General features: G+C 46.6%; 1 protein-coding gene across 1 annotated transcript in view; it reads right to left on the bottom strand.

The window, feature by feature from the left end:
• Nucleotides 1-421: 421 nt before the first annotated feature.
• The window catches only part of LOC103177232 (rho guanine nucleotide exchange factor 17), a 207862-nt gene continuing 185752 nt past the window's right edge, over nt 422-22531 (bottom strand). The window contains 15 exon segments of the mRNA XM_042334431.1: nt 422-686; nt 1530-1796; nt 2216-2390; nt 3638-3786; nt 4358-4425; nt 7145-7231; nt 10293-10539; nt 11775-11966; nt 12170-12196; nt 12616-12823; nt 13112-13185; nt 16577-16790; nt 18341-18459; nt 19986-20071; nt 21028-21137. Coding sequence (XP_042190365.1) covers nt 481-686; nt 1530-1796; nt 2216-2390; nt 3638-3786; nt 4358-4425; nt 7145-7231; nt 10293-10539; nt 11775-11966; nt 12170-12196; nt 12616-12823; nt 13112-13185; nt 16577-16790; nt 18341-18459; nt 19986-20071; nt 21028-21137 — 2229 coding nt within the window. The 3' untranslated portion in view covers nt 422-480.

Below are 22531 nucleotides of genomic sequence, written 5' to 3'. Positions count from 1 at the left end.
CTAACAAATGGAGATTTTCACTGGTTCCCACAAGTTCTTGCCATTCGCTTTAACATCCTGGGGGAACGAGGAATGACAACATTTCTCTGGTTGCAAATGTAGTGACTTACATCCTGCCAAAGGAAGCTACGTTTATCACAGACGAGGGTGCGGAGTCTATTCTCTCTGATATACGCTCGCTGTGACACACGGTGTGGCGTCCCAATCTTGGCTTTAAACTCAAGACCATGCATTCGTCTAATCTGTTGACGCCCAGTAAGACTGCTGGCATTTTACTCAGGGTCCTGCTAGTAAACAGTAGAGAACAAACAACGCGCACAGAGACAGAATGCCTAAGCATCAGACAAAACGCATGGGAGAACAAATGGTGACACTAGTCTGAAGTGTGGCTGCCACCCTTCCCCACTCCAGCACCCCACCCCACCTCGGGGAGAGGCGGGGAGGGGGGGGGAAAGAGAGGTTAGGGGGCTTCCCATCCTCTCAAACGCGCCACAGGAGCAAGTGGTTGGTACTGTCGTCGCGGCCCACCGTCTCGCTGCTGTTGGTGAGCCGGAAATCTTCGTAGCCGTCTCCTCCGCTGATCACCAGTATGTTTGTCTTCAACGGGATGATGGCTGATGACCTGCGCCGTGTGGAGTCTCGTTTCTGCAGCCCGGCCACTCGGTCACCAGCCACGCTCGGGCAACCTGGAGGGTCAAGTCAACAATTAGACACGTCTCACTGACCTTTGATCTTTCCTCCTCTTTGACGCTTCTTTGCACAGAGGACTCGTGAGACCGTGGGTTACCCGGCCCCCAGAAGGTACAGAATCATAAGGATCTTACAACAACGTCAACGACAACTTGCACTTATATCGCACCCTTCACGCAGGGTAGCGTCCCAGTGCGCTTGACAGTGACAGAGAGCGATGCCGAGCTGGGGGGAGGGGGAGTTGACCGTAGGAGCGGTCGAAGAGGAAGGTCTTCAGGTGCGACCTGAAGATGGGGAAGGAGGTGGCGTGGTGAAGGGATAGAGGGAGAGTGTACCAGAGTTCTTACAGCACAGAAGGAGGCCATTCAGGCCATTTGAAAAAACTATCCAATTAGTCCCACTCCTTCACTCGTTCCCCATAGCCGTGTAAATGTTTCCTTTTCAAGCATATGTCCAATTATTATTATTATTAATTCCCTTTTGAAAGTTATTATTGAAGGTATCAGAGGCAGAATCCACTGGGACTCTTAAAATGGATGTGAATAGGGAACAATCCGTGTATTTAAAATATCTCAAAGTTCCTCACAGTAATTAAAGTGTAACAAAGACGATGAGTTCAAAGTCTCGACGTGGGCTTGAAACCACAATCTTCTGACTTAGGAAGGAGGCGGTCTATGTTCTTCACGCATAAATATCCCACAAACAGCTATGGAGTGAGTGAACAATCAAAGGAGAAAGTGCTTCCAACTGAGCCTGTGCTAGTGCCTTATGATTTTGTTTCCAATCCGAAGTAAAGGCACAATAGAGATCAGTGCAGTGCACAGTCAGGGAAAACTTGCCTGGTTCCCTCATTGGAGGGAAAGTGAGATCAAAGACTTCGGGCAGTTCAATGGCCGTCAGAAAGCGCACGTGTCCTGTGTGTCCGTGTGCCGAGCCCATGGGTATCAGCGGCGTCCTGAAGGAGGTGGTGTTGGCAGTGATGTGGGGAATGGATAGTGTTAACACTACCCCAGCGCTGGTTCCAATCCACAGAAGGTCTTTGCAGGCCAGGAGGGCAGTGATCCGAAGGCAGGCTGCCTTGTGCTGACGGATAATGGCATCAGAACCTGCGGGATAAGGAGTTGAGGTACAGATCAGCCATGATCTTATACAATGTTTTTTTTTGTTAGCCTGGTGTCAGACACACACGGAAACCCATCGCCGGGCTTACAAGTATCCAAATCAAATTATAATGATAATAAATAATAATCCTTGCATTTGATATAAGGTCTTTCACATCAGAGACTATCTAAAAGTGCTTCACAGGATATACTGTAAAGTGTAGTGACTGTATATTTGTAGACCAATGCGGCAACTAATGTGGACACAGCATTGGGGGGGAAGTTGTTGAGGGTAAAGTTAACAGCTTTGATGGTTCAGTGGTGTGAGGTTACATAACAATTTTTACCCACTGTACTCTGACACCAACTGAGTGAGAATGAATGGTTAGAAGGGAGATGGCCCGAGACCCCTGTTATTTGGTTACCTGCGAGCATTTTATGCACAGCGGGGGCGACGTCCACTTCAGCGATGTTCTCGTAGGTGTTGGCGTGGTAGAGTTTGACCTGAGCGCTGCTCTGCAGTGCGATCCACACCCCCAGGCCACAGCCCACCAGGCTCGTCACACACCGATTGCTGTCCTGACCAATCTGGATGGTGTGCTGGCATGTAAAGGAGAAACAAGAAGATGTCAGATTGGTGGGCCCCACGTGGATAATAACAATAATAATAATAGTCATTGAGACTTCTCAAAGCTCTTCACAGAATATACTGTAAAATGAATTGACTGTATATTTAGTGGCAAGCATTTGCGCACAGTATTCTTCGACAAATAGTCAAGGATCGAGTGACCAAATTATTATTAATTTTATTTATTTATGCTTGAAGGGATTATTGCTGCCCAGAAAGCGATCCAACAATCGACTAACAACCGGTTTCCTACTTATTGCGAGGTGAACCGAATCAAACCCAGGTCCTCTCGCTTGCGAGGCAACTGCTCTAACCAATACAATACAGGACTCCACAAATGGAGCAGATGGGCAAACTCTTCATAGCTCAGGACAGATTCCTGGTGTCAAACCAACTCGAAGAAACTAAGCAGTGCCTACGGAAACTTTTGACACAAGAATTCTTTCTCAAGTCACCCAATGAATGGCTCATTCGTTGTCCCGCTGAATTTTATTTAATGCTAATCAGATTCAAGGAAAAGGTCTGTCACCTGAGAAGTGATCATTCCCTCACCTTGAATCTACTGAGACCTGCCTCTGGACCTTTAACATCCACCTGAACTGAGTAAGCAGATGTTTGTGTTTAACACTGCTCCCACTCCTGCATTGGAGACTTTGAGCTCAGGTCTCTCAAGACTTTCTGCCCCCACTCTTTGGTACTCCATCCCACAGTCCCTTTGCCTTGCACCCCTTCCTTGCCTCCTTCCAGGCTTGTCTCAAGTCCTTCCTCTTCGACTGTGCCTTTGCTGACTCTCCTACCCCCACCCACCCACCTGACCCCCAACCCTCCTGATCCCCAACCCCCAGGTGGGGTGCACATCCTTGACTGTCCAGCGCTTTGGGACGTCCTCCTGACATGAGAGACGCTGTACATATGTAATTTGTTGCTGTTGTCTCAGCTTGGGTCAGAGGCAAGGTTGGTATCCATTAAGTCAAGCTGGCAACAATTCCAAAAGCAAGATGAATGAATCTCAATTAATGACCCTCCCCACATCGACTGTCGGGAAGGTGTCACTGCCATTGAATGACATGCCCATTGACCAGAATGTCTCATTCCCATTGAATAAGATGCCCATTGGAAGGTTATCCTTGCATTGGATTTGAACGTATTCCACTGTACATTATGGTTGAAGCAGGTAGCTGCTGGGGCTCAGCCTTGCGGAGAATAGATCAGCACTCACCTCGTGGGTCAGGTTTGCTGTGTTCATGATGAGAATCCGATTCTGGCAACCGCACCAAAGCTTTCCCGCCACCGGTACCATTTTGGTGACAGGACTTCCCGGCGAACCCAAACACAATGTTTGAGCATTGTGTGGATCCCAGAAACTTCCTGCGGGAAAGTGATAACAATAATAATAATAATAATAATCCTTGCATTTGATATTGCACCTTATCACGTCATTGAGATGTCTCAAAGCCCTTCACAGAATATATTGTAGAATGAACTGACTGTATGTTTTGTGGGCGAAACGTGGCAACCAATAGCGCACAGCAGTGTCTCACAAACAGTTATGGATTGAGTGACCAATTTTTTTTGCGGGGGAGGGACTATTACCCCCGGAAAGTAATCCGCCAATCGACTAACAACCAGCTTCCTATTTACTGCGAGGTAAGCAGAGGTGTGTGAAGTAGGGAAACTTTCCTAAGGTTTCATCCTGCCCGGGAATTGAACCCGGGTCCTCTCACCACTACTCTACAGGTTAATATGAGTGAGGGATGCCTGAGAGCAATGCCTAGGATGCCTAGTCACAATGCTTCTTCAGATTTGATGCGCTAATGTCTAAGCTGTGAGGCAATACTCTCGTGAAGGATGCTATATAAATGCAAGTTGTTGATGTTAGTTAGGCTGCGTGGGAGACTTTGATTATTTAACTGGAATTGGCAGCAGTTCTCAAACAAACCTGCGTCTCTCTGGTACGCTATCAGTTCTCCATTCGCCAGGGACACAAACACCTTATTGTCCAGGTATCTGAAATGAAGGAAAGCAGAAGATAACAGTCATCACAACATACCAGGCCAACTCCGAGCACAAGATCACAAGAGAAGTTCAGGTGATGAAGGCCCTTCGGCTCATTTGACCTCATCTTTCCAGAACACACACCCTGCCACCTTCCCATTACGGCATCGAGCTCCTTCAAACCTAAAGTGATAAGAGATTCTCCCTCCTGTCTTCTGAAGGGGTTGATTTACACTGTGTATCACTTGCCTCAGCGGCACTTTTTGCATGGAATTTTCCCCTATTTACTAACAATGGGGCAATATTTGAAAATTATATAATAATCCTTGCATTTGATAGTGTCCTATCACTTTGTCGATACGTCTCAAAATGCTTTACGGGATATTATTGTGAAGTGCAGTGACTATGAACTCATCCTATCCCTAAAACCAACCACCTGCTCCCTTGACCCCATCCCCACTCCACTCCTTATCTCCCAGCTCCATTTTCTTGCCCCACACATCACTGACATCATAAACCTGTCCCTCTCCTCTGGCTCTGTCCCCATTCCATTAAAAACTGCCATCATCACGCCCACCCTGAAAAAACCCTCCCTTGATGCGTCGCAGCTATCAAGCTACCGGCCCATCTCCAACCTCCCCTTTCTCTCCAAGGTCTTGGAAAGAGTTGTCGCCTCCCAACTGCGCTCTTTCCTTTCCACCCATTCTCTTTTTGAACCCCTTCAGTCAGGTTTCCGTGCTGCTCATAGCACAGAAACTGCCCTGGTCAAGGTCACCAATGATATCCTGACCATCTGTGACCAGGGCTCCCTCTGTCTCCTCGTCCTCCTCGACCTATCGGCAGCATTCGATACGGTCGACCACGCTATCCTACTCCACCGCTTGTCCTCCCACCTCAACCTTCAAGGCACTGTCCTTGAATGGTTTAGGTCGTACCTTTCCCACCGTCTTCACTTCGTCTCAACGAATGGCTTCTCCTCCACCCCCCGTACTGTCTCATGTGGTGTCCCTCAGGGCTCTGTCCTCGGTCCCCTCCTCTTCACCCTCTATATGCTCCCCCTTGGTGACATCATCCGCAACATGGGGTTAACTTCCACATGTATGCGGATGACACCCAACTCTACCTTTCCTCCTCTACTCTCAACTCCACGACCACCGATGTCCTGACAGCCTGCCTGTCCGACATCGAGTCCTGGACGAGAGACAACTTTCTTCAGCTCAACGTGCGAAAAACCGAGGCCCTCCTGATTGGCTCACGTCAGCGCCTCCGCACCTCAGGCGCTGACACCATCAGCATCCAAGGCTGCACTCTCCACCTCTCAAAGCCAGTCAGGAACCTCGGCGTTTTGTTCGACCCTGAGCTGTCCTTTCTCCCTCACATCCGCACCACAACTGGCACCGCCTTCCATCACCTCCGGAATATCGCCAGATTACGGCACTACCTCACCCCTCACGCTGCTGAAACCCTGGTTCACGCCTTTGTCACCTCAAGGCTGGACTATGGGAACTCTCTCCTCGCCGGCCTTCCCGCCACCTCCCTCCACAAGCTGCAGGTCATTCAGAACTCTGCAGCTCGTGTACTGTCCCGCACCAGGCTTCGGGACCACATCACTCCCACCCTCGCTCGCCTCCACTGGCTCCCCATCCCCCAGAGGATTGATTTCAAGATCCTCATCCTCACCTACAAGGCCATTCACGGCCTTGCTCCCTCCTACCTCTCCAACCTACTATCCCCCTACCTACCTGCCCGTACCCTCCGTTCCTCTGGCTCCGGTCTGCTCCACGTCCCCCGCCCCAACCGCCCTACCATCGGTGGTCGGGCCTTCAGCCTCTCAGCCCCAGGCTCTGGAACTCCATCCCCCAGTGCCTTCGCCGCTTCCTCCCTTTCCTCCTTCAAGGCCGGTCTCAAAACCTTTCTCTTTGACCGTGCCTTCAGCTCCCCTCTCGACTCTCTTCCTCCTCCTCGCTCCCTCCCTTCCCTCCCCTCACCCTGACCATTTCCCCCTCCTCGCTCCCTCCCTTCCCTCCCCTCACCCTGACCATTTCCCCCCTGCTCGGGTCATGACCCAACTGTACAGCGCCTTGGGACGTCCTCCTGACGTGAAAGGCGCTCTATAAATGGAATCTTGTTGTTGTTGTTGTTGTATGTATTTGTAAGACATTGTGGCAGCCAATTTGCGCCCAGCAATGTCCCACAAATGGCCTTAAAGTGAGTGGTCAACCTTCCTCTTCGAAGGCGCGGAGGTGAGGGGGTGAGGCTGAGGGAATGCGGGATAGAGTTCTAGAGCGTGGGAGCAGAGATGCTGAATTCCCTACTGCAATGGTGGAGCGGGAAGTGCGGGGGACCTGACGCAGGCCAATGTCTGCCAAGCGGAGGGAGGAGACAGACTGATATGGGGTTAGGAGGTCATAGAGCAAGACCATGGAGGGCTTTGAAGGTGAGAACGTCCCTTCCCTCGATACTCTGAGGGACGGGGAGCCAGTGAAGCCGGGCAAGGATGGGGGGTGATCGGCTCGAAGGTAGACGAGATGGACCCCTTTTGTTTTTCGTCCAGCAATTCCTATGTTGCCGTGTTCCCTACGTTCCACTGGAACATTGGCCTGGTCTGTGATCTTAAATCTAAACATTGGGATTACACTCTCATTCTTCCAGAGGAGAGTGTTTCTGATCCACACATAGCTCAGCTTGATAGCACTCTCTGCGTAAAATAATGTTTAAAAGCTGTACTCACAGGATGCACATGACTGCCGCAGAGTGTTGCATCTTCATACTGTTCTTCCGGTTGCGGATGTTATCAGACGATTGATAGACATGAATGCTGAAGGGACGGGAAAACATCATTACGTTATTCTCATTCAAATCGAACAACAACTGAGATGTTTGAGCTGACGTGAATAGGGAAAAGTAAAACAACAATAGGCTGTAAATACTGTATGGTTTTGTGCACCATTGCAGTATATGAGACCCACACCAGCGACACCTTGTGGCCACAAACAGGTACTGTCCCATTTCCGACTGCCCAAAGTCATTCAAGTACAATTTAAGACAAAGGTAAAGATTGACAGTTTTAAGAGTAAAATGTACGCTTTAAACAGAACAGATGGGGGGAAAATGTTTAAATAACTTTTAAACGTCCTGTAGCTCAGTGGTTAGAGCACTCGCCTCGCAAGCGAGAGACCTGGGTTCAGTTCCCGACAGGGCAAAACCTTGGGCAAGTTTCCTTACTGCCGACGGCTGATAATAATACTTCAAGAAAAAAATAATAAAATTGGTTACTAATCCACGACTGTTTGTGGGACGCTGTTGTGCACAATTGGCTGCCTCACTTCACCCACAAAATATACAGTCAATTCACTTAACAGTATATTCTGTGAAGGGATTTGAGGCGTCTCGAAGACGTGAAAAGCGCTATATCAAATGCAAGGGTTAGTATTATTATTATATATGATCTCGGTTTAATATCTCATCCAAAGGTCGTCATTTCTAACAATGTACAACAACAACTTGCATTTATACAGTGCCGCTCACATAGGGTAGCGTTCCGGAGTGCTTTACGGTGGCAGAGCACAATGCCAAGCCGGAAGGAGGGGGAGGTGACTGTAGGCACGGTCGAATAGGAAGGTCTTCAGGCGTGATGTGAAGATGGGTAAAGGAAGGGGCAAGGCAGAGGGATACAGGAAGAGTGTTCCAGAGTTTCAGGGCATAGTGACTGAAAATGTAGCGGTGCCCCACAATACTGCAATAGAACGTGTGTGCTCAAAAGCCTCATGCGGGGGTTTGAACCCACAACCTTCTGTTACAGATACAAGAGTGCCTTCAACTGAACCAAGCTAAAACCCATCGTGCTCCATATGAACATTGCTTAATCGGCAGCAACTATTCAATCAAAATTGCCATTTTTTCCCCAGGCAAATAGTAGAGTTTGTATTATTACCCTTGTGGGTTTGAGAATAGCCACTGGGGATCAGAGCACCACATTATGGGAGAGGTTTATAGATGATGACATTAGTTCACACCATTGGTTATCCTCGTTCCAGCCTTCACAAGAGTGACAACAACAGCATTCAGAAGGCGAGAAGTTCTTGTTCTCAATGGGTTTGTGTTAAGTATTCGAAAGACAGAGACAGAGAATTCCTGTAGCTCAGAAGTGCTGTAGTTCAGTGGTTAGAGCACTCGCCTCGCAAGCGAGAGACCTGGGTTCGATTCCCAGCGGGCCGAACTTTGGGCAAGTTTCCTTACTCCACTCACCTGATAATAATCCCTCAAGAAAAAACAACAAAAAAAAATAATAATTTGGTCACTCAATCCACGACTGTTTGAGGGACATTGCTGTGTGCCGCTCAGAAATATACAGTCAATTGACTTTACAGTATATTTTGTGAAGCGCTTTGAGACGTCTCGAAGACATGGAAAAGCACTATATCAAATGCAAGTATTATTATGTTGAGGTTAACAATGAGCGTGAGCCAAAGAGTCCAGAGTTGTCCTCAACCCAATGAAATCCAAGATACAATCTGTGCTCCAGTCCATTTAGCTTCATACCGTGTTTGTACTGCAAAGCTTCTGACTGATTGTCTGTCAATCTGGCTCAGAAGGTTACATTCTCGTCTCTCGGTTGAGAAACTTGGGAGTTCAAGCCCCACGTCAGCATTTGAACTCAACGTCTAGGCTGACAATACAGTGCTGTACTGGGGGGGATAATAATAACAATAATAATAATAATAATCCTTGCATTTGATATAGCGCTTTTCACGTCGGGAGGACGTCCCAAAGCGCTTCACAGAACACACTGTAAAGTGAATTGACTGTATATTTGTGGGCGAACGCGGCAGCCAATTGCGCACAGCAATGTCCCACAAACGTCGTAGATTGAAAAAGACCAATTTTTATCATTGTTTTTGGTTTTGGAGGGATTATTATTAGGCTCTGTGTGGAGTAAGGAAACTTGCCCAAGGTTTCGCCCTCTGCCTGGAATTGAACTCAGGTCTCTCGCTTGCAAAGCGAGTGCTCTAACCACTGAACTACAGGACTCCACTTAATAATATTAATCCTTGCATTTGATATAGCACCTGATTACGTCTTCGAGATGTCCCAGTGCACTTCACAGAATATATTGTAAAGTAGATTGTCTGTGGATTTTGTGGGCGAAACGCGGCAGCCGATTGCGCACAATTGTGTCCCACAAACAGTCGTGGATTGAGTGACCCAATTTTTTTATATAACTATTTAAGATGGATAGATGGTTGGATGTAAAGTTATTAGGCGAGATGGAGGAAAGGCAGGGGAAAGGGATTAGTAACATAAAGACGTGACATAAGATAATAATGTCCTAAACTTGATGCATACGTGAGTTAAAGGGAATAGAAGGGTTTGGGAAAGGCAATTAGGAGGGTGGTGAGGAGCTATCTACAGCCAATGAAATGAATGACCAACTAATCTGGAGGATTCTTGGCCAGGACAACCATGAGAAACTTGCTTCCTTTTTCAAATAGTATCTTTAATGTCCACCTGAAGAAAAGGCAGGCAGGAACTTGGTTGAACATCTCATCCACCTCCGACAACGCAGTGTTTCACCCGTGCTCTATTTTTTTTTGGTCAGCCGGGTGTCTGACACATGCGGAAACCCATCACCGTGCTTAAGAGCATCCAAACCAAGCTGAGAATTCCATGCATCCCACCTACATGTGGGAATCTCAGAGATAGTTTGTTGGTATGGAATGCGCCTTCTCTCCCTGGAGAGACACATCAGTAACTCTACTGGAGTGTGAGCCAAGATTAGGAAACCGAGTGTTGAACCCACAACCTTCTGACGCAGAGACAGCCCAGGGGTGTAGCCGACTGAGCCACGCTGATAACCGCCTATAGAGGGAGCCACTTACCAGCCGTCTTCTGTGCCCAGCCACATCGAGCTCTGGTTGGCCTCGGGATCAATACTCAGAAGCTCCTCCAGACTGGCCCTTGTGAAGGACCCACGGCTCGAACGCCTCATTGCCCTCCCGTCCATGGGGCTGTCGCTGTTGCGGGTTTGACACACGGAGCGGTTGTTGGCGATGTAATCCGACTCGGCCTCCTCCTCTGAGCTGGTGGTTTCCGTCACAAAATCCTTTGAGCTCAACATCTCCTCATCTGAAGAACAAGCCGGGGTTAGTTAGAGCTATCTTTGGTAAAGTGAGAATCACTCAATCGCCTCACTAAACTATGATAATAGTAACCCTTGAATTTGATACGGCATCTTATCGTGTCGTTAAGACGTCTCAAAGCGCTTCACAGAATATATTGTAAAGTGGATTGACTGTGCATTTTGTGGGCGAAATGCGACAGCCATTTGTGCACAGCAGCGTCCCACAAACAGTCCTGGATTGAGTGACCAATTTGGTTTTACTATCCAGTCTATCCTGAGCAATTACCTGCCAGACCTGGTAAAATGCCCTAATAAAAGGGCTGGAGGCCAAAGAGCTGAATCGTTTTCCCTTCTCCACACACTTTTATTAAACCTACCTCTCCACACACACACACACACTCACTCACTCCAAGGCCTTGGGAACTAAACAGCTCTTGTAAAATGACTCCCTTGTGAAAGCAAACACCCACAGGAGGGAATTGTGGCTGCATTTACTCTAAAAAGACTAGATGTTGAAGTTAGCAGAGGATTTGTTTTACACTGCGGGCAACAAAAAGATATCCAATTTTCGTAGCAATGATTCACCCGGTAAAGCACTGCAGGGGTGACACACACACACACACACACACACTTGTCTCAGGTGTCCCAGCCAGCACTGTGAAGTGCTTTGAGACATCCTCCCAACCTGAAAATACACACTCGAATCACTTTACAGTGTGTTCTGTGAAGCGCTTTGAGACATCTCAATGATGTGATAAGGCGCTACATCAAATGCAAGGATTATTATCATTCTTGGATGAAAGGCTCAAGTGGAGAAGAGGAACAATCAAAGCTAAGGATATTAAGACAGAGATATCGCAGGGTAAAGTGATAATAATAATCCTTGCGTTTGATCTCGCGCCTCATCATGTCTTCGAGGCGTCTTAAAGCGCTTCACAGGATATACTGTAAAGTGCATTGACTGTGTATTTTGTGGGCGAAACGTGGCAGCCATTTGCACCCAGCAGCGTTCCCGCAAACAGCGGTGGGTTGAGCGACCAGATTATTGGAATGAATTAAGAATTAATATTGAAGATCATGCGGAATTGTGGAAAAGTCTCAAATTTCCGAAGCCGTTTTTGTACGAGCTGTGGAAACGCGGCTTCGAAACCCAGCCCGAACCAAAGCGCGCTCCACCTTTCCACGTGTAACGCAGTGGTTTCCCAGGCTAAGTGGCTGTGGCTGCGAGGTGTGTACTCACTCCCGGTGCTGGAGGAGACGGTGGACCTGCTGGCCTGGCTCCGCAGCGTGCCGGACGGGCTGGGGGAAGACTCGTCGTCCTCGGTGTCGTCGCTGTCGAAGGGGTTGAGGCTCCTGCTGCCACTCTCCGTGGACTCTCCCAGCGACTGAGCCGAGCTGGAGATGGAGATGTGGAGCGGCTGCTGTGGACCTGCTTCCTCCACGCAGACGCCAGCAATGCGGTATGCTGTCCCACAGGACGAGGTCTCTGAGCGCTCCCTGTGGATGGGGAGAGGGGGAGGAAACCGTCACTGACGAGGGGCTTTAAAGAAAAAACACGAGCTCACTTTACCTTCTTCCCCCCCCCTCCCATTGTGACTTCCATCCTGCCCAGGCAGATGTGGCCGAATCATCAACGAGCTAAGGGGGGAGGGGGAGAAGCGAAGGGCGGGGGAAAGGGGGAATTGAAGGGGGAAGTGAAGTGGGGGGGGAAGTTACTTGACTCCCAACGCTGTCGTTAACAATAGATTGTGTAGATTACACCAACCACGATTTCTGTCCATGTGAAAATGATGGCCTCCCACCTCCCGTTTAGGGTATAGCTTATGGCTCTGGTTTCCTGCTTGTCCCTCTTCCCCTTCGCTCCACCATCGGCAGCCGTGCTTTCAACCAGCTTTGGAATTCTGGCCCCCACTCCCTCCGCCTTGCTCCCTTTGTCCCGAGTTTTAACTCACGGCTGAAGACCTTTCTCTTCGATCGTGCTTACAGTTCCCTCCCCCTGGCTCAGCCACTGGTAAGCAAGCCCTCCGAGAGACACCGCCCCTTGTGAAGGGCGCTATGTGAATGCAGGTTGTTGTTTATGTGTATGAATGCTGACCTGGAGGTGCCACTGAGCCCTGGCACTGCGGCGATGCAGATAATCCTCGCCGAACACACTGCGATGCAGGCTTCAACCGTGGGCACCGGCTTCACACTCAGCAAACAGACCTGGCCAACATAGCCATCGCTGTTACACACCCAAACCTCATGAGTGTTGTCCGGGCCGCCATGGCTGGGAGATGCGCAGGAGAACTGAAAGGGGACACAAGGGTTGTCAGTCAACCTTTTAATGTTGCCCACAAAAACATACAACTTCAATTCACTTTGCGAATTCTGTGAAGCGCTTTGCGTCATCTTAATGATGTGATAAGGCGCTATATTAAATGCAAGAATTATTATTATTAGCTCTTCCAACTCATACAAACAGACAGCCACACAAACCGACAAAGACACACACAAATAAACACACACACACACACAGAGCAGCCTCACTATTGCAATCCTCAAAGAATTAGATCTTAGCAGATGTCTCAGATTCACCTGCATTCCACTGCGTGTCTTCATGATGGGAATGGCCTTCAGGAATTCCGGGTCCCAGTGATCTTTGTTCAAAGCTGTAAGAAAAAAAACAAATGGAACCATGGAAACTTACAGCACAAAAAAGAGGCCATTTGGCCCATTGAGTCTGCACCGGCTCCCAAAGCAAGGTGTTATTATTATATTCTGATGAATTATTCTGACCTGAAACATGAACTCGATTTTCTCTCTCCATAGATGCTGCTTGCTCCCAGCGACTTCTGTTTTTATTTGTGTTATGATTATTATTATTCATTATTCAATCCCACTGCCCTGCCTTAACCCCAAATCCCATAATAATATTAATAATAATAATCCTTGCATTTGATATAGAGCTTTTCACGTCGGGAGGACGTCCCAAAGCGCTTCACAGAACACACTGTAAAGTGAATTGACTGTATATTTGTGGGCGAACGCGGCAGCCAATTGCGCACAGCAATGTCCCACAAACAGTCGTAGATTGAAAATGACCAATTTATTATTGTTTTTGGTTTTGGAGGGATTATTATTAGGCTCTGTGTGGAGTAAGGAAACTTGCCCAAGGTTTCGCCCTCTGCCTGGAATTGAACTCAGGTCTCCCGCTTGCAAAGCGAGTGCTCTAACCACTGAGCTACAGGACTCCCATGGTACGAACGTAGCAGCAAAACTACTGACTGGAAATAAATGCGAGAGTCACATCACGCATTTGTCAATCAAACAGCTCGGAAATCATCCGACTGATTCCTTATAAATGAAAGACTTTGGGGGCGAAGTTTGAGAATTCCTTAAGAGTGTGTCGTGCTAATTAACGCTGGCAAACATGACCACCAGATGGCAGCACACACTCCTGGTAACTGGACGCTCTCAACCAGATGAGATCGCAGTCACCTTTGACATCACTGACGCCAGGGGAGTGAGAGCTGTCGTAAATTTAATTTATTTTTTTGCTTAAGAATTATTTTCTTGCAAAAAAGTCACCCTTTGCCCATCAGGTGGCTAAATGTTATTGAAATGAGGAATAAACCCAGGTCTTTTCAGATCCTGTAATGGGGGAGGGGGGGGTGGGGGGTAGGGGTTGGTGGGCAGAGTTCAGCTACCCATGAAACGTCAAGTAGAAGTCCATTTGGACTTGAAGGTCCACTCCTCCACTCACACACTCACTCGCCCTCGAATTTCACCTTGCAGCATGCTGGTAAGAGCGTGTCTCCTGTCCCGTGACCTCCACTCTAATGATGCGCAATTGGCCGACTCGCTTTCTCCCACAACATATACAGTCGATCCACTTTACAATCCATCCCGTGAAGCGCTTTGACACGTATCAACAATGTGATAAGGCGCTACATCAAATGCAAGGATTATTATTACGATGCTGCTTGTTCCTCACTCTCCCTTTCTCAACATCAGTGGTCGAGCCTTCAGCAACCATTCCCTGCTCCCCACAATTCTCTCCCCAAATCCCTTTGGTTTGCCCTTCAGTTGGGGTTGCACTTTGGGTTAAATTAGATTTTAAACCACGGTCCCTTTTGCCTGTTCTCCACAACGTGATGTGAAAGGCACCATAATAAAGTATATATAATGTAAATTTGTTGTAGTTCTTCTTGTAACTGAGCCACACAACGTTGGGATCATGTTCTGGAATTAACTGGATGGTTCCCAATGAGTGGGAGAATGCGAGTGATCCACTGCAATGTGGACTTGCTGAGTACAGTTACAGATTGTGCCCATCCTCTTTCACACTGAGCAAAAACCCCACAGGAGGTCTGAAAGACAACTTCCTTCTTTCCCTTTCTCACCGATTGCCAAACTGTTCCTCCTCACAGGCGAGCCTGAGCGGCACAGTCATGAGCTTGTGTGCTAAATTATATATGACAATGCACAGTTAAGGGTTTATAAGCTGTGACATGCAACCAGTGTAGTTTATCAAAAGAGATTACTGTCTTTTCAAAGTCTGAGTTATGTTAACATTTACGACTGGGACATGATGACATGCGAGAGAAGCTTAAGCCAAGAGAATGTTGCTGGCTTGGTTTCCAGTCTTGTTGGAGGCTTTATAAATACCTGAGGCTGCACGAATTAGACTGTGAGAATCCAAGCAGTGCTGTGTCAGACACAAGGCTTAACTGGCTCGGAGACACTGAGCCAGAAGAGAAAGTTCTGCCGCATCAACAGGGGGTCTGGCCCCAAGTCAAGAAATGGCAGAATATGAGAACTTCCTAGTCTTGTCAAGAAGCTTGTTGATGACTGGCCAAAATTACCAGTGGCATTGAATCTGGAGAGTGTTCTAAACATTGCACCCACTCAAAGTGACGTCTCACTCCTGTGTACTTCTCCTCCGCCCTCTTTCCTTCCGTGTCTGGCTCCATTACATGTTAATACATTAAGACCCAATTGTCACCATTTGAAAGGATTGAATAATCCCTTTAAAAAACAATTTGGTCACTCAATCCACACCTGTTTGTGGGACGCTGCTGTGCTCAATTGGCTGCCGCTTTTTGCCCACAAAATATACAATCAATTAAGTTTACAGTATATTCTGTGAAGCGCTTTGAGCCGTCTCGAAGACGTGATAAGGCGCTATATCAAATGCAAGGATTATTATTTTTAATGCATTTTCTAACCAACTGTGAATCTTTTCTAAAATTCAAGCATGAATTCTAATAATAAATAACAACAATAATAATAATCCTTGCATTTGATATAGCGCCTGTTCATGTCGGGAGATCGTCTCAAAACTCTGCGCAGGATATATTGTGCAGTGTAGTGACTGTGTATTTTGTGGGTGAATGCTGCAGCCAATTTATGCACAGCAGTGTCCCACAAACAGCTGTGAAGTGAACAATCAATTTGGTGGGGTGGGGGGGGAGAATTATTGGCCTGGACACCGAGAGAAACTCCTTTCTCGTTTTGAATGTATGCCGTGCGCAATTACACTGCCATGTTTGCCTACAACTACACAGTCACTCCATTTCACAGGATACCCTGTGATGTGCTTTGAGATCTCCTTCTGACATGTTGAGGCGTTTTACCCAATGCAAGATTTATTATTATTATAATCCCACATGATCTTAGTTTTAAAAGCTTTGTCTTAATAGGGTAACATCACACGGAATTGGGAAAATGCTTTGATTCAGTTTCACGTTACACATTGTTTTTCCACGGGTTTTTCTTTCAAAAAAAATAAAATTTCAAGGCAACGCTCTTAATGCTAAGATCGTAATGATATAAGACCTGAGTATAATAATAATAATGCTTGCGTTGGATCAAGCGCCTTATCACGTCGTTGAGATGTCTCAAAGCACTTCATAGAATATACTTTGTAGTGTAGTGACTGTGTGTTTTGTGGGAGAAATGCAGCAGACAATTAGGTGGAGGAAAAGAGCAGCATGGACTTGCAAGTGTATTTTTTGAGGGACAAAGGGGATTCTTTCTGCACTGTGATGTGACACATACCTAATTTCTTCTTGGTCTCCTCAAAGGCCTGCTCAAAGCTCGCTCGTGCCTCAATGCTACTGAACTCGAAGACGAAGGTCTCCGTGCCATCGGGGGTGGTTGCGGTCATTTCCACTTTGGTGAGCGGGAACATGGTGCTGACCGCGAGTGACTGCTTCTCCGACAGTTCCCGGTTCACAGAGGCCATCAGATCTTTAATGACGTCATCCAAACTCTACAAAGAGAGGAGAGCATTGATTCTGCACAGCTGCAAGTTAGCGTGTGACCAACATAAGCGTGAAGACCCAGGCTCGATTCCCTGAGGCAAGTTTCCTAACTCCATTCCAAGAGGGAGAAAGGTAACCAGGGCTTTCCCTTGTAATAAGCTGTCTCCACATCTGGTAATGAAATATCGGAATCGAGCCAACCCTCTGTGCCGGTCTTGGTAGTCCAGTTCCTGAACCAGGTGGGTCCGCAGGACTCCAGGACAAAGCTGATGACTGACCAGCCAGCCTGGCTCATCGGTAGGACTTGAAAGAGCAGACCAGTCACAAGGGGCAGGGATTCTTCCTTCCTGGCTCCTGTTAACCCCTGCCTCCGCTTGGCTGGATCCAGCCTCCGTTCGTCCCTAGTCCCATCCGCTTCGCCATCTGTGGCAGTACCTTCAGCTACCACGCCCCCAAACTCTGGAACTCTTTCCCTCAATTCCTGCACTTCCCCACCTTTAAATCGTGCCTAAAGACCTTCCTTTTTGATCGTGCTTACAGTCACTTTTCCTTCTCTCTCTCCCCCTGGCTCAGGGTCAGATTTCACCACTGTGAAGCCCTCCGGGAGGCTACCCTGCGTGAAGGACGCTTTATAAATGCAAGTTGTTGTTATTTGCATTCTGAAGCCTAATGGGTTGGGTCATCCTATCTGAACAAGCAGCAGCGAGTTTGCTTGACAGTGTTCGCAATGGCATTAGTTGGTTAAACTCCAACAGCGCCCCAATGTACACTCTGCTAGATATCCCTATTCCAGACTCAGGGAAATGTTATGAATGAGTGGAGATTTGGATTTGGATGATTTGGATACTCTCACATATGGAGCGGGATTTCTGCTTATGTCAGACTCCTTGCTGATCACTGTGTTGGGGCCACAATGTATGAATACAAAATGACTGTCAGTATGTTTCCTACCTCGTCCATTTCTCTACCGGTTAGCAACCTTAGCAGTGACACGCAGCAACATCGGCAAAGTTACTAAGGACTAAGATACCCTCGTCTGCCCAAAGCTGGTCAGTTTATAGACAATCATAAACACCGTGCCCACAGATTCTAGACTGGCCAGGGAGCTAAGCTGTCACTTTGACACCCCACCCTTTTCCCATTTTTCCCTAACAGAACGTATCTGGAGCCATAAGCAAAGACCAGGTTGCCTGGAGGGATGGTAGATAGCAAGTCACTAGACACAACAACAACTTGCATTTATATAACGCCCTTCACACAGGTTACTATCTCAACACACTTACGGTTGACAGTCAGGGAGACTTGGTAGCATAGATCCTGTGAGCCAAAGCTCTAACAGTAGTGCCCTAGATGGTATGCATTGTGCTTGTCATTGCCACGACCATAACCCTACATTTATGGGGGTTGGGAGGAGGGGTATATTAAGTCTTTAGAGAAACTACAACTTACTTCTCACGTTAAAAATCACTTCAAGATGGGTGCGTGTTTTCCATTTCCATTTTGATCAGCCTGTTACTCGACACACATGGAAACTGATCACCATATTATAAACCTTTACCTGATGTGAAATACTGAGTGTCTCTGCCAACGTGCTGATCTGGCTTAAGATGCTAAAGTCTTCCTCCAGGCGACTGAGGGTTTTCTGAATGTTTTCTCGATTGGTGGTCTGCGATTGACCTACAATACAAACCAATAAAACAGAATTAGGCACAAACTACAGTGAGGTAACTAAGTCACTGGTGATGAGTATGATGATTAGATACTGTGCAATACTGAGTGTCTGGTCTCCATTTATCCATAACAGATTCCAATGTGCAGGGGAGCTCGTCTCTGCGATACCCACACAAATACATGGTGAGGTTACCAGGACTGTGAACCTGCAGTGCAAAGGTATGTGTGTTTTAATTAACAATCTGTTACAGGTACAGTGTGTGGTTAGAGACTGACAGACAAGACCGACAGACAAACAGACAAGGCAAACAGAAAGACAGACAGATAAAGGGAGTGAGAGTCAGAGTGAAAACCAAACAGATAAAAAATGAGATGGAAACAGATGGAAAGGCAGAGAAAAAGAGAAAAGAATCGTAATTGAGAAAGAACAGAGAGAGAGTATTAATACAGAGAGACAAAGAGAGAAAGAGATGACTATTGCAGAGTATAATTGCCAATGGAAGTTTTCAGTGAACACTGTAGTCAATGTGTATTTTGCATGATGTCCAGTCCTCCACAGCGTTTCCTTAGCCATAATGGGTGTTGGTCCCAATTAACTTGTTAAAATAATAAAAAGTCCTGATTTTCAAACACACTCGATTTTGATTCACTATTTTACTGATATTGCAAGTGGTGGGTTTAATTTTATTTATGCTATAAAATGGCTCTTAATTCCATTAAACATTGCCTATTAAAAAAAACGGGCCGGAACTCACTCTGTGCTTTAACTCACGGGAGTTTGCTGAGTTCCTCCTTGGGTAAGAGAAACAAACACCAACTATTATTGAAAACAGTAATGTTTCTTTTACAGTGTTGACTTTACTGTTATGAAAGCCTAGGCAAATTGATGTTACATTCCCTAGATCTGAGGTTAAGAGATGATCTGATTAAGGTGTTTAAAATAATGGAGGGAATTGGCAGGTTGGATAGGGGATGGTTCTTCCCTCTAGGAAAGGAGGTTGGAAAAAAGAGGAAAATCATCTTAAAATTAGAGCTAAGACAGTTAGAAGTGAGATCAGAAAACACTTCTTCACACAAAGGTTTTGTGGATTGCACCATTGTAGGAGGCCATTCAGGCAGAATCGGGATGTTTAAAAAAGGAGATAGACAGAAATGTGAGTAGTAATGATAATTGTAAGGGAAGAGAAAATACAACACAAATTTACATTTATATAGCGCATTCGCATCAGGAGAATGTCCCAAAGCACTTAACATTGCAGATAAAACTAGCTATTAAGGAACATTTTGGGACATTGCTGTGTGCGAATTAGCTGCCACATTGGCCTACAAATATTCACAGTCACTACATTTTACAGTAAAATCCTGTGAAGCATTTTGAGACATCTTCCTGACGTGAAAGGTCAATGCAAGGTTTATTTCTTCAAGACAACCAGCTAAATAATAATAATCCTTACATTTGCATTTGACTGTAGTTAACTGCTAAACAACATATATCAGAGGATTTGTGAAGGGTAAACAAGAGTGACACAGACCTTTAACAATGTCCAGATCTTCCAGCGGCATCTTCCAGAGGAATTTGTATTTACTTGCGGTGTCTATCACACTCCCAGCTGTGTAACTATTGGAAGGAAAGGACAGTCTATGTCAGGGCAAAACTAATGGTCCTTCACTGATGGGACAGACAATGGGGTCAAAACAGCGCTATTCCTAAAGACATTTAAGGAACATCAATAAAATGTTTTGCAATCTCTCCCCCCAGTTTTACATAATAGTAGCGTCTAAATCCAGCTGAAAAGCGCTGGATTTTACCATCTTGGATTCTTGGTATAAGTGGGGACTGTTTTTGAGCACCAAAAGGTAGCCTTTCCGGGCTTAGATTCAGAACTAAATCAGAGTGTACAACAACTTCAATTTATATAGCGACATTCACGCAGGTTAGCATCTCTGAGCCCTGAAATAAGCCGCAAGAAACTCTTTTACTCGCTCGAGGATTCCGACACAGCCCTCGCTGAAATCGTCAGGCCCAAACCGGACGATAGAGGGAAGTGAATCAGCCAGGGAGCTTGAGATGTAAAGCCTGAGTGAGGAGAAGAGGTCCCAGAGACACAAAGTTCCACCAAGCCTTAGCCTGTTTGACAATTTAAGTTTAAAATGTAAGATTTCTTCAATTTGGTCTGAATTTGGAAGCCAGTTCTTTTTAAGAACAATGGCAAATCATCTTCCAAATTGAGACTTAATTTGAGAATTTAAGAATTTACCCCCTCTGTTCCCATCACCCATCAAACTATTGCCATCAAACTATTGCTTAAATGAGTCTCCTGTCCTGTTTCATTCACCCTTTAAGTGAATGAACCTTTTAGTGAAGGAACTGCAACCTGTTCCAGTCATTAATTACGCTTCAAGTAAAGAAATACCTCCTGGCGTCTGTCCTGAAGTTGCTCTTTGTAACCCTGAACCTGTGTCCTCTTGTTCTACAGCCTTGGCGTATCTGAAAGTATTGCTCAATACCATTTAGTAGCTTATTCAGCACTAGAAGGCCCCCTGTATTCCGGGCAGAAGAAGTTGAATACTCACAGGCTAATGGAGCTCCGCCGGAGAGAGCCAGTTTTACGCTTCAAAGTTGTACAAATGATCAGGTCCGTGAACAGAAAGAGCGAACGTTCCTTCTTACTGCTGACTGTTTTCTGTACGATGACAAGAAGAATAAGGGTAAGGATTTGCCGCCTGGGTAGGTCAATGCAGAAACGATCAGGCACTCTCACACTTACTACACTGATAGAAATTTACAACCCACTTTCAGCCAGCAGAAATACAACATGTAGATGACCCAATGTAATTGAAAACTAACCTGCCACCAGAAAATACATCCGTGTAAAGACTGGTTGTTTTCCAAGTGGTTTTAAACCTCCTAACCCCCTACTAATCCACCCGTTCCCTCTGCTCAGCCGGCTCTGGCCTGCTCCACGTCTCCGACCCACCCGCCCCACCATTAGCGGGAGAGCCTTCAGCCACTCTGCTTCCAACCTCTGGAATTCCATCCCCCAGTCACTCCATCTCGCCCCCTGCTTCACCTCCTTCAAGCTCCTCTTCGACCATGCCATCGGCCATCCCCCTTCTCGTCCCCTCCTTTCTCCCACCCTGACCCCAGCTCGGGTCTGAAATGCTGTACTCTGTCCAGCGCCTTGGGACGTCCTCCTGACTTGAAAGGCGCTATACAAATGTAATCTTGTTGCTGTTGTTGTTGTTGTTAAAGGAAGTCTGGCTAAGGACCTCAGCTCGCTTTAACTATCAGCTGTCCTAATACAAGATGTGACGACACTGTAGTTATGTGTCTGCCTGGTGACATGCGTGCCTCTAGGATGGGATGCATAACTACATGCATGGTTGCTGGCCCAAATGCATTGCTGCACGGTGACACGTTTGGCAAGCAATGGAAGGTGGCTGGCTGCAAGACAACATAACTCACTTGGGTAGGTGTTCCGTGCTAATAATCCCTCCAAAAAAACAAAAAAAACCAATAATAAATTGGTCATTTTCAATCTACGACTGTTTGTGGGACATTGCTGTGCGCAATTGGCTGCCGCGTTCGCCCACAAAAAATATACAGTCAATTCACTTTACAGTGTGTTCTGTGAAGCGCTTTGGGACGTCCTCCCGACGTGAAAAGCGCTATATCAAATGCAAGGATTATTATTAGTTGTGGGAGTGCCCTGCTTGACTGCAGAATGATAATGGGGCTATAATAATAACGACAAATGCACAAATGTCCCAAACTACCTATGTGCTATATCCCAAAATGTTATTTCCTAAAAGAAAACTATCTAATCTGCATTTGAGGGGATCAACATTTCCTGCTTCAACCGCCTCTCCAGGGAGCCTGTACCATAGGTTCACTATTCGCTCACTGAAATAGTGTTTGCATAGATTCATTCTGAATTTACCCGCTTCAATCGCAGGCCATAATAAATAATAATAATAATAATCCTTGCATTTGATATAGCGCTTTTCACGTCGGGAGGACGTCCCAAAGCGCTTCACAGAATATACTGTAAAGTGAATTGACCGTATATTTGTGGGC

The sequence above is a fragment of the Callorhinchus milii genome, unplaced genomic scaffold, assembly GCF_018977255.1.
Source record: "Callorhinchus milii isolate IMCB2004 unplaced genomic scaffold, IMCB_Cmil_1.0 Scaffold4, whole genome shotgun sequence".
Lineage (NCBI taxonomy): Eukaryota > Metazoa > Chordata > Chondrichthyes > Chimaeriformes > Callorhinchidae > Callorhinchus > Callorhinchus milii.
Note: the sequence above shows the minus strand (reverse complement) of the source record. Positions and strands in the feature narration are given on the sequence as shown.